Below are 12,639 nucleotides of genomic sequence, written 5' to 3' on the forward strand. Positions count from 1 at the left end.
TTACTATTTATTCCTAATCTCTACTGAATGCCGAACACTGGCCTTTCCCTCTGCTACACACACCCCTCGCCCTTCTGCATTACTGCAAATGGAGTTTTCTTTCAGGCTTTAGTGCTTTCCTGGAATACACTACACTGTACTCACTGTAGTAATCAGGCTCTGACTGGAGCTTGTATTTGGATATCTTTCGTTGGAGAAATAGTGTGGAGGGTTTTAGAACTGTTCTGGAACTCTCTGTATTGGTTTTAGAACTGTTCTGGAACTCTCTGTATTGGTTTTAGAACTGTTCTGGAACTCTCTGTATTGGTTTTAGAACTGTTCTGGAACTCTCTGTATTGGTTTTAGAACTGTTCTGGAACTCTCTGTATTGGTTTTAGAACTGTTCTGGAACTCTCTGTATTGGTTTTAGAACTTTTTGTTTAGTAGAACTTGTATGTTTTCTAGAACTAGCGCTGATGCTGTCTTCAGGATTGTGGAATGCAGTGGAATATTGGAGTGGCGTTGCCTGCTAGTCTTTTAGATTGAGCATTGTGTGGAGGTAGGGGAGGGGGTGTTACTCTCCCACAGTGCTGAGCAGAAATCAATTAGTGGGGCGAATGTGCCCCCAAAAAACACGCACATACACTCTCTCTCTCTCAGGGAACGAGGCCCTCGCCCCCTTTGTAATGTGTGAAACAGCTGCTGCCACTGAATACTAACACCACACACACACACTCTAGGAACACACGTGTGTATAAACACACAGAGGGGGCGATGAAGAGTGGTAATTAAGGATTTCTTTCAGACGAAGGGAGAGCTCAAATGGAGCTGTTTGTCTGGCCAGATAGACTGAAAGCCCTGGCCTGCACCTCTGTGCGCGTGTTCCTACAGAGATGTTAACCCCCCCCTGCTATTATCAATAAACCTGCTCTGCTAGACTGGCCAAACACTGATCCCTCTCTCTTCTGCCTCTTCCTCTCCATCAATCTTCCTCTCCATCTATCTTTCTCGCTCCCCCCCCGAGTGTCGTTGGTTCATTTTGTCATTCCGACCCCCCTCTTATTTACCCCTTTCAAACACCCGTTGCCATGGCGTTTAACAAATTATTGCAATTACTCTCGTCATGTGGGTCACCCCTGGAAACTGGCTGAGGGAGGGAATAAATAGAGAAGAAGGTGATAATCCTATTTTGAACAAAAGGTCAAATTGCTGAATGGAGCCGCTTTGATTAAGCGGAGGATGTACAAAGTGGACTGGTTTCAGCTCTATTCAGAGAGTGAGAGGTGATTTCGTGTGTGTGTGTGTGTGTGTGTGTGTGTGTGTGTGTGTGTGTGTGTGTGTGTGTGTGTGTGTGTGTGTGTGTGTGTGTGTGTGTGTGTGTGTGTGTGTGTGTGTGTGTGTGTGTGTGTGTGTGTGTCTGTCTGCCTGGTTGCGTGCTTTGTCTACAAAAGTGGACTGGTTTCAGACCTATTCAACTCTAGAGCTGGCAGAATTGATTACCTTACAAGCTAGAACCTCTGTCTCTTCTCTCTCTCTAGTCCTTTTATCCTGAGAACCACCAGTCAAAATAGTGTGTATGTGCGCGCGCCAGGTTGATTCCTGTGTGTTGAGTTCCACTGGTCTGAGATCACTGTGTGAAACAGTAACCCTCCACAAAGTCAACTATCTGCCTCATTATCACACCCTGGACGGAGGGAGAAAAAGCGGGAGAGAGTTGGACAGAGGACGAAAGGGGAGCGTGTTAGAAAAGTGTGAGAGGAGAGAGAAAATGGGATGAGGTACAAATAGGAGGAGAACAGAAAGAAGGAGAACAGAAAGAAGGAGAGAGGACTAGGGATGGAGAGGGAGGGAGTGTAGGCTAGTTTCTGTGTCTTGTCTCACTGCAGTTTAATCTGTTTAGTTAAATGGTGTGGAAGTCATCTGACGGCTGGATTCAGTGTGTCAGGTAGCGACTGCTGTAATTATGTCATTATCAGCCCCCCCCATCTCCTTCTTGCTCTCTCTCTGGCTTAATGTTTTTCTCTCTTTCTCTCCTCTTGCTCAGTTTCACTCAAAGACCCACAGGACTTTATCAGTTAATATACCCTTTCTCATGTGTGTGTTCGCATGCATCTCCAGCCCATGGGAACAGTGCTGTGTGTTTAGGCTTGTGTCCTCAGGAGACTCTGGGATCAGACAGTCAGGCAATAACATCCCTAATGAACACACACAGCATCCCGCCAATCGCCTATAAACGAAAACCAAACACACACATATGTCCCAATTCAATTACAATCTCCCAGAGTTCACAGCATTACCCACAACCCCCAGGGCCAGAGACGTTATCTAAACATTGCCAACCGCCACAGACACGAGGATCATGGGACATTAAACTGCTCTGTTGGCTCTGATAATATTCACCACAATTCTGTTGTGTGTGTGTGTGTGTGTGTGTGTGTGTGGTTACAACCAGGTTAATGAGATTGATAACAGTACAATAGACCCTTCAGTTTATCTGTCTACTCTATGATTGTTATTGATACAGGGGAAAAGAGACCTCCATATTTCCTCCTTTTCTCTGTGGCCTAGTATATCTGGGAGAGTTATGGGGTGAAGGGTGCATAAGGGGTGTGTGGCTCACCCTTAGACTGCTCAACTGGGACGTTGTGTGTGGGAGGATTTGGTATGTGAGGTGGTAGGACAGGTGCAGTATGTAGTAAGGGGTTGGATGTCTTGGGAACTGTTATTAGTTGGGTAATAACCCCAACACAAAAGGGCAGGCCAGGGAGATATAGGGTATTAGATTAGGGATGAGGAGGAGGGGAACAGAGGGAGTAGGGTCTGCACCTGTCCAAGGCCACTGACTCACCCCAGGGGTCCTAACCACCTGCTGCCCTCTGCTTTGCCTGTCTGAAAAGGGAAGGACCCCCAGGCTCAAGCAGATGTGCCTTATTCACATGGAGGGGTTGTCTTGGAAAATTCCAGAATATACAATTTAGGGAGGAGGCAGAGAGAAGACGGGAGAAAGTTAATCTATGTGTATTTAGGCAGATAATTATGTAATTGTTTCCAGCAAGTTAGCCTCGTTTTTTTTTTTTTAAGTTTCCTTGATATGAATACAATGTTGTATAATCATTTTATTTCCTCTGCTTCTCTCTGTCTCTCTGTCTGTCTCTGTCCCCCTCTCACACCATCTCTCTTCACCCCCAATCCCTCTTCACTCCCATCACTCTCTCCTCTCTCTCTGTCTCCCTCTCTCCATGTCAGGGTTGGTTGGTGTGTGAGGACCAGGCCTGTCAGAACCGGACTAGGAGGCTGCCTATCTCCTTCTCCAGATCTGGACCCATCTGTCCTGCCTGCACCCGCTCTACACTCAAACCAGAGGTAACAGATACACACTAACACACCGCACACACATACACCCACAAGCATGAACACACCACACACATATAATCCACTTGCATAAACACACTGGATGTGTACACACACCCACACACTCACTGTATTGATGTTGGATGGTTTGTCCAGGTGATGGTGCTGTAGAGCCATTTTAAAAGCTACTGAGCCCTCGTTCTCTTATCTCATCCTCTTTTCTCGTCCCCTTCTCTTCTTGTCCCCTCCTCGTCTCAGCTCTCCTCCTCTTCGCATGTCGCGTCCTCTCCTCTCGTCCTCTCCTCTCGTCTATTCACATGGTCTAAATTCTCTTCTCACTCACCCTCTCACATTTCCTTGTTTTTGCTCTCCTTTTTATTTACCTCCCCTCCATATTTCTCCTCTTTCACCCTCCCTCCCTCCCTCCCTCCCACCCACCCTGTCCTTGCCTCAACTGTTGTGTTCATACTTTAATGAGATTCTTACACAGGCCTTCCCCACACACACACACACTTGTAATTCTTGTTGAAGTACAACATACATACACTGATAAGGGTATCCTCTGTTCTCTACACAGGCCTCTTACGGCCTTGAGTGTGTGTCTGTAGGAGGGTACTGGTAGTTTTAAACTGTCTCCTTTATGAAGACCAGGTTAGCCTGAAGGGTAGATGTTTTTCTTTCTGTGTTTCTCTGCCTTCACTTGATCTGACGTCTCTTTCCCTCTCATTTTATCCCTGACGTTTCAATGTATTTTTCTCCTGTAGTTCTCTCCCTTTTTCCTCTCTTTTTCACTCCCTCTCCACTTTCTTCCTCCTTCCCTACAAGCTTCCTCTTTCTCTCTCTCTCTCGATCCTCCCCCTCTTTCTCTCCCCAAGCTCCCTTTCCCCTCTTCCTCCCTCTTCTCTCTCCCCCTTCTTCCCCCTCTTTCTCCCCCCCTCATCCTCTTTCCCTCCCCTTCTCTCTCTCCCTCTATCTCTCTCTAGCAGTGTGTAGGGTTGTGTGGCGACAGGTTGAAACCCAAAAGGCCAATTTGTCTTGTCACCACGGCCACTTAGGCGTCCTTCTCTGTGCCTGAGGGCCCTGCCACTTTAAACTGCTGGCTGAATAAAACATTTAACTCACCCCTCTACCCTTAACCCACCTCTTCTCTCCTCCGCTCCCTCCATCCCTCCTATTCTCCCCTGCTCCCTCCATTCCTCCTTCAGCCTTCCTCCCTTTCGCTCCTCGCCCACTCACTCCCACCTTTTTGTTCTCTCCCTCTTTCTCCCCTCTTGTACTTTCATTCCTCCCTCCTTTTCTCGTTCTCTATCTCATTATCCGTCACCCCCTCTTTCTCCCCTTTGCCTCCACCCTTCTCCTTTATCATCTTATCCCTCTATCCTCTTCTTACTCTTCGTTCCACAGCCTCGTTCCTGTCTCTGTCAGTGATGTGTTTTCTGCTTGCTCTCTCTCCCACTCCTGCTACCTCCCTCTCTCCCCTTCTCATATTCCCTCCCTTTCCCCCCCTTATGTCTCTCTCGCACCCTACTCTCTTCCTCACTCTCTGATCTCCATGTAATAGAGGAGTAATAGCCACTCTTGTTGATTGGTTAGTAATTTGAGGGAGTTATGCACAGGTGCAATTTGTAATATTTTCAGTAAATTAAATTTCTCTTTCTCTCTCCCTCTTTAACAATCTCCCCCTCCCTTGCTTTCGTTTTGTATCTGATGCGCTGTTTCTCTCTCTCTCATTTTCTGTTTCTCTATCGCTTCTTTTTTCCCTTTCATTTTCAGTTTAGCCAATGCGCTCAGTCCCCTCCCACTCTTTTTCTCTGTCCCTCTCTTCTCTCCCTCTCCTCCTCCCTCTTTCTTCCTCTCTCTCTTCCTCCCTCCCTCTTCCTCCCTCCCTGTCTTTCTCCCTATCTATCTTTCTCTCCCTGCTTCCCTCCCTGTCTTTCTCCCTCAGTTTTATTGATGTACGTTCAGGCGCCCATTAAAGCTCTTTTTTCCTCTCTAGTGGAAATTGCAGCATGTTAATTTTCACACAAATTACGGCAATAGCAGGTATCTCTATTTGATACATTATAGCTGGAGCAATCAGAGATAATTGAGTGCCTTTCAGAGGGAGACGGCTGCATTCACTCCCGGCTCAAAGCCGCCCCATTATCGCCTAATCGCTCTTTAAACACTGAAATTCACCGAACAAAAATTCTTGTCATAATTTCGCTTAAGTGTATTTGGAAATCACAGGGCCTTTGAGCGAGGATAATTGAAATCAAATCCCTTTCACTGAAGCTGACATTTCTACATTTCCCCCCAATTGAAATTAATTTCAAAAATTGAGCATGAATATCTTCAAATAGCAGGCAATTATGCCTTGTGAATGGGGAGAAATTACCCATTGGTGCAGGGCTGCGCTAGCGAGCGGGAGCGCCAGTTAAATGTCTTTGTTTCCTGCCGTGTTTGGCTAGTAAAGATTTACATATATTGACTCATTATGGAGGCTTGTGAAGCCGATCGCTGGGAGGACTCAACCCAACGCTACAACGTCTGAGTTAAACCCTATCAGATATCACAACGCACAGCTACACAGTGATTTCTCTCTCCTCTCTCTCGCAGCTACAGTGGGGTGTGTGTGGTGTGTGTTTAAGGGGTCAACTGGATCTGCAGGTTAGCAGTGTCTAGGTGGAATATACACTGAGTGTACAAAACATTAGCAACACCTTCCTAATATTGAGTTGCACACCCTTTTGCCCTCAGGGGCATGGATTCTACAAGGTGTCGAAAGCCCATGTTGACTCCAATGTTTCCCACAGTTGTGTCAAGTTGGCTGGATGTCCTTTGGGTGGTGGACCATTCTTGATACACACAGGGAAACTGTTGAGCATGAAAAACCCAGCCAGTGCACCTGGCACCCACTACCATCTACCAGTCTGTTGTCTTGCCAATTCACCCTCTGGAGGGCACACAAACACAATGCCTCAAGGCCTAAAAATCATTCTTTAACCTGACACTGACTGAAGTGGATTTAACAAGTGATATCAATAAGGGATCATTTCTTTCACCTGGTCAGTCTATGTCATGAAAAGAGCAGGTGTGCTTAATGTTTGTACACTCAGTGTATGGCATGGAACCTTGAGATGTAGCTCCAGTGTTTATGGATTAGTACTAGTGATGGCTGACTGTGCCATATTTACTGTATGAATCTCATACTGAGCAGGAGACTGTCACAGTTACACACTTATTTTGTCATGTAGCATGCAGTTATCCATGTAGTCATTGACCTCTCAGTACCTGTCTGAATAGAATACTAATTGTAGTGGGGGGCATTTTACCGTGTTCAGTTTGTGTAGGCTTTTGTGGTCTGTTTTAGACTGTTGGCTGTGGTTTAGCTATTTAGACCCATTTTGTATGCTATCTCCCCCTTTTTCTCTCCCTTTCATCCTCTTTCACTCTTCACTCCCCCTCTTTGCTCTCCCACAATTGTTTCTCCCCCTGTTCTCTCTCTCTCTCTCTCTCCCCTTGTTTCTCTCCCTCTCAGCCCATACTTTACAGGTTCACTTGCATGAGAAAGGGAAGTGCACCTACTATATGGGTGTGTGTGCAGATTGAGTGAGGGGGGTAGTTAGCGAGGTTGTGTGTGGAGGGGGGGGGGGGGGGTTGTTCGCTCCCTAGAGAGGCAATTTCACAGCTGGTTTGCTCTTTGGGCAGCCAGGCTGAAAATGCAGCAGATTTGTGGTGCAAATTGAAATGGTGTCAGTACAAGAACAAAGCACTGAGCCGAATGACGAGGCGTTTGTGCGTGTGTGGTTGTGTGTGCTCTAAATTCAATAACGACCTGTAACACCTTTAGCCACGCCTCTTCGACACCTGTCAGTCAAGTCCAGTGCGACTTTGTGTGTATGGCTAGTTTGTGTGAGAGGGGAAGTGTGTGTGCTCAGCTCTGTGTTGGCAACGGTAACCAAGGATCCATTATGGGATTCATGGTTAGTTATTCACCAGGCAGTGCATCGTGGGTCAACAGCTGTGTGTCTCGCATGGCCATAGATGACCATTACATACATACGTACATACATTCATTCATACGTACATACATACATTCGTACGTACATACATACATACATACATACATACATACATACATCTTATCCAAATACATTTAAACTCAGTTTTTCACAATTCCTGACATTTAATCCTAGTAAAAATGCCCTGTTTTAGGTCAGTTAGATCACCACTTTATTTGAAGAATGTGAAATGTCAGGTTAATAGTAGAGAGAATGATTTACTTCAGCTTTTATTTCTTTCATCACATTCCCAGTGGGTCAGAAGTTTACATACACTCAATTAGTATTTGGTAGCATTGCCTTTAAATTGTTTAACTTGGGTCAAACGTTTCGGGTTGCCTTCCACAAGCTTCCCACAATAACTTTGAAAGTCTGCTTGGGGTCATTGTCCATTTGGAAGACCCATTTGCGACCAAGCTTTAAATTCCTGACTGATGTCTTGAGATGTTGCTTCAATATATCCACATCATTTTCCTCCCTCATGATGCCATCTATTTTGTGAAGTGCACCAGTCCCTCCTGCAGCAAAGCACCCCCACAACATGATGCTGCCACCCCCGTGCTTCACGGTTGGGATGGTGTTCTTCGGCTTGCAATCCTCCCCCTTTTTCTCCAAACATAATGATGGTCATTATGGCCAAACAGTTCTATTTTTTGTTTCATCAGACCAGAGAACGTTTGTCCAAAAAGTTTGATCTTTGTCCCCATGTGCAGTTGCAAACCGTAGTCTGGCATTGTATGGCGATTTTGGAGCAGTGGCTTCTTCCTTTGTTGAGCGGCCTTTCAGGTTATGTCGATATAGGACTCGTTTTACTGTGGATATAGATACATTTGTACCCGTTTCCTCCAGCATCTTCACAAGGTCCTTTGCTGCTGTTCTGGGATTGATTTGCACTTTTCGCACCAAAGTACGTTCATCTCTAGGAGACAGAACGCGTCTCCTTCCTGAGAGGTATGACGGCTGCATGGTCCCATGGTGTTTATACTTGCATACTATTGTTTGTACAGATGAACATGGTATCTTCAGGCCTTTGGAAATTGCTCCCAAGGATGAACTAGACTTGTGGAGGTCTACAAAAAAAAATTCTGGGGTCTTGGCTGATTTCTTTTCATTTTCCAATGATGTCAAGCAAAGAGGCACTGAGTTTGAAGGTACGCCTTGAAATGCCTCCACAGGTACATGCATCCACAACTCCAATTGACTAAAATAATGTCAATTAGCCTATCAGAAGCTTCTAAAGCCAATACGTCATTTTCTGGAATTTTCCAGGCTGTTTAAAGGCACAGTCAACTTAGTGTATGTAAACTTTTGACCCACTGGTATTGTGATGCAGTGAATTATAAGTGAAATAATCTGTCTGTAAACAATTGTTAGAAAAATTACTTGTCCTAACTGACTTGCCAAAACTATAGTTTGTTAACAATAAATTTGTGGAGTGGTTGAAAAACTAGTTTTAATGACTCCAACCTAAGTGTATGTAAACCTCCGACTTCAATTGTACAAAAGTTTGGGGTCACTTAGAAATGTCCTTGTTTTTGAAAGAAAATCCAAATTTGTCTGTTTAAAATAGCATCAAATTGATCAGAAATACAGTGTAGACATTGTTAATGTTGTAAATGACTATTGTAGCTGGAAACGGCAGATTTTTAATGGATTGTCTATATAGGCGTATAGAAGCCCATTATCAGCAACCATCACTCCTGTGTTCCAATGGCACGTTGTGTTAGCTAATCCAAGTTTATAATTTTAAAAGGCTAATTGATCATTAGAAAACCCTTTTGCAATTATGGTAGCGCAGCTGAAAAATAGTTATAATTAAAGATGCAATAAAACTGTCCTTCTTTAGACTAGTTGAGAATCGAGAGCATCGGCATTTGTGGGTTTGATTACAGACTCAAAATGGCCTGAAACAAAGCACTTTCTTCTGAAACTCGTCAGTCTATTCTTGTTCTGAGAGATGATGGCTATTCCATGCGAGAAATTGCCAAGAAACTGAAGATCTCGTACAACGCTGTGTGCGACTCCCTTCACAGAACAGCGCAAACTGGCTCTAACCAGAATAGAAAGAGGAGTGGGAGGCCCCGGTGCACAATTGAGCAAGAGGACAAGTACATTGTGTCTAGTTTGAGAAACAGACTAGGGGTCGACCGATTATGATTTTTCAACACCGTTACCGATTATTGGAGGACCCCCAAAAAAAAGCCGATACCGATTAATCGGACGATTTTTATATTTATTTATTTGTAATAATGACAATTACAACAATACTGAATGAACACATTTATTTTAACTTAATATAATACATCAATAAAATCAATTTAGCCTCAAATGAATAATGAAACCTGTTCAATTTGGTTTAAATAGTGCAAAAACAAAGTGTTGGAGAAGAAAGTAGAAGTGCATTATGTGCCAGGTAAAAAAGCTAACGTTTAAGTTCCTTGCTCAGAACATGAGAACATATGAAAGCTGGTGGTTCCTTTTAACATGAGTCTTCAATATTCCCAGGTAAGAAGTTTTAGGTTGTGGTTATTATAGGACTATTTCTCTCTATACCATTTGTATTTCATATACCTTTGACTATTGGATATTCTTATAGGCACTATAGTATTTCCAGTGTAACAGTATACCTTCCGTCCCTCTACTCGCCCCTACCTGGGCTCGAACCAGGGACACATCGACCACCGCCACCCTCGAAGCATCGTTATCCATCGCTCCACAAAAACCGCGGCCCTTGCCGAGCAAGGGGAAAAACTACTTCAAGGTCTCAGAGCGTCACTGATTGAAACACTATTAGTGCGCACCCCGCTAACTAGCTAGCCATTTCACATTACACCAGCCTAATCTCGGGAGTTGATAGGCTTGAAGTCATAAACAGCTCAATGCTTGAAGCACAGCGAAGCGCTGCTGGCAAATGCAGGAAAGTGCTGTTTCAATGAATGAATCAGTCAGACTGCTCTATCAAATATCAAATCATAGACTTAATTATAACATAATAACACACAGAAATACGAGCCTTAGGTCATTAATATGAAAACAAAACATTTATTCTTTCAGTGAAATACAGAACCGTTACGTATTTTATCTAACGGGTGGCATCCCTAAGTGTAAATATTACTGTTACATTGCACAACCTTCAATGTTATGTCATAATTATGTACAATTCTGGCAAATTAATTACGGTCTTTCTTAGGAAGAAATGGTCTTCACACAGTTCGCAACAAGCCAGGCGGCCCGAACTGCTGCATATACCCTGACTCTGCTTGCAAGAGAAGTGACACATTTTCCCTAGTTAAATGAAATTCATGTTAGCAGGCAATATTAACTAAATATGCAGGTTTAAAAATATATACTTTTGTATTGATTTTAAAGAAAGGCATTGGTGTTTATGGTTAGGTACACATTGATGCAACGACCGTGCTTTTTTTTTCGCGAATGCGCTTGTTAAATCATCACCCATTTGGCAAAGTAGGCTGTGATTCGATGAGAAATGAACAGGCACCGCATTGATTATATGCAATGCAAGACAAGCTAGATAAACTAGTACTATCATTAACCATGTGTAGTTAACTAGTGATTATGTTAAGATTTATTGTTTTTTTGTAAGAAGTTTAATGCTAGCTAGCAACTTATCTTGGCCCTTTGCTGCACTCGCGTAACAGGTAGTCAGCCTGCCACGCAGTCTCTTTTTGGAGGGCAATGTAATCGACCACAATCGGTGTCCAAAAATGCAGATTACCGATTGTTATGAAAACTTGAAATCGGCCCTGATTAATTGGTCGACCTCTAAAACAGACGCCTCACAAGTCCTCATCTGGCAGTTTAATTAAATAGTACCCACAAAACACCAGTCTCAACGTCAACAGTGAAGAGGCGACTCCGGGATGCTGGCCTTCTAGGCAGAGTTGCAAAGAAAAAGCCATATCTCAGACTGGCAAATAAAATAAAATATTAAGATGGGCAAAAGAACACAGACACTGGACAGAGGAACTCTGCCTAGAAGGCCAGCATCCCCGGAGTCGCCTCTTCACAGAGACTGGTGTTTTGCGGGTACTATTTAATGAATCTGCCAGTTGAGGACTTGTGAGGCGTCTGTTTCTCAAACTCGACACTCTAATATACTTTTCCTCTTGCTCAGTTGTGCACCGGGGCCTCCCACTCTTTCTATTCTGGTTAGAGCCAATTTGCGCTGTTCTGTGAATTGAGTCGCACACAGCGTTGTACGAGATCTTCAGTTTCTTGGCAATTTCTCACATGGAATAGCCTTCATTTCTCAGAACAAGAATAGACTGACGCGTTTCAGAAGAAAGTTCTTTGTTTCTGGCCATTTTGAGCCTGTAATCGAACCCACAAAAGCTGATGCTCCAGATACTCAACTAGTCTAAAGGCCAGTTTTATTGCTTCTTTAATCAGAATTACAGTTTTCAGCTCTGCTAACATAATTGCAAAACGGTTTTCTCATGATCAATTAGCCTTTTTAAAACGATAAATTTGGATTAGCTAACACAACGTGCCATTGGAACACAGGAGTGATGGTTGCTGATAATGGGCCTCTGTACACCTATGTAGATATTCTAGAAAAAATCTGACATTTCCAGTTACAGTAGTCATTTACAACATTAACAATGTCTACACTGTATTTCTGATCAATTTGATGTTATTTTAATGGACAAGAAATGTGCTCTTTTTTTATATTTATACAAGGAAATGTCTAAGTGACCCCAAACTTTTGAATGGTAGTGTACATACATACACACACACTTGTTAAACACTACACACACTCATTCATAGACATTGAAAACACAATCCATACGTGGACACAGGCATTACGGATGCTAACACTGTCATACATGCATCATAATACTAACATACTACATACCCCTGATGCTAGTTATGGGCGTGTCCTGTAGTTGAATGTAACAGTCAGTGTAATTAGCGTTGTCATAATGGCCTCATGCAGAAAAATGTCTAATCACATTGACGGAGGCTGTTGTTCAGCTGCCTCTCCTCTCTCTCAAAAACCTTATCACAACAAACTATCAGCCAGGTGATTTACACATGATCAGATCTCTTTCCCTCTCTCTTCTCTCTGTCATTTCCCTCTCTACCTCCTCTCTCTCTCTCTCTCTCTCTCTCTCTCTCTCTCTCTCTCACCCATTACCTCATTATCTCAGCCTCTCTCTCTCTCAGGCGTGTGACTAGAGTTAATTGTTGCTGAAATTAACAAACCAAACTACGGCTTTATTGGTCATGCTCCCTGAGAGGAGGA

The 12,639-nt window shown here is 43.7% G+C and overlaps 1 protein-coding gene across 2 annotated transcripts in view; it reads left to right on the forward strand.

Annotated features, from left to right (window-relative positions):
• Window positions 1–12,639, forward strand: part of pola1 (polymerase (DNA directed), alpha 1) — a 109,365-nt gene that overhangs the window by 79,140 nt on the left and 17,586 nt on the right. For both annotated transcript variants that reach the window (XM_014157251.2, XM_014157252.2), the window contains one exon: window positions 3,226–3,342. In XM_014157251.2, coding sequence (XP_014012726.2) covers window positions 3,226–3,342 — 117 coding nt within the window. The remainder of the gene's footprint in view (window positions 1–3,225; window positions 3,343–12,639) is intronic.

The sequence above is a fragment of the Salmo salar genome, chromosome ssa19, assembly GCF_905237065.1.
Source record: "Salmo salar chromosome ssa19, Ssal_v3.1, whole genome shotgun sequence".
In the NCBI taxonomy this organism is placed as follows: domain Eukaryota; kingdom Metazoa; phylum Chordata; class Actinopteri; order Salmoniformes; family Salmonidae; genus Salmo; species Salmo salar.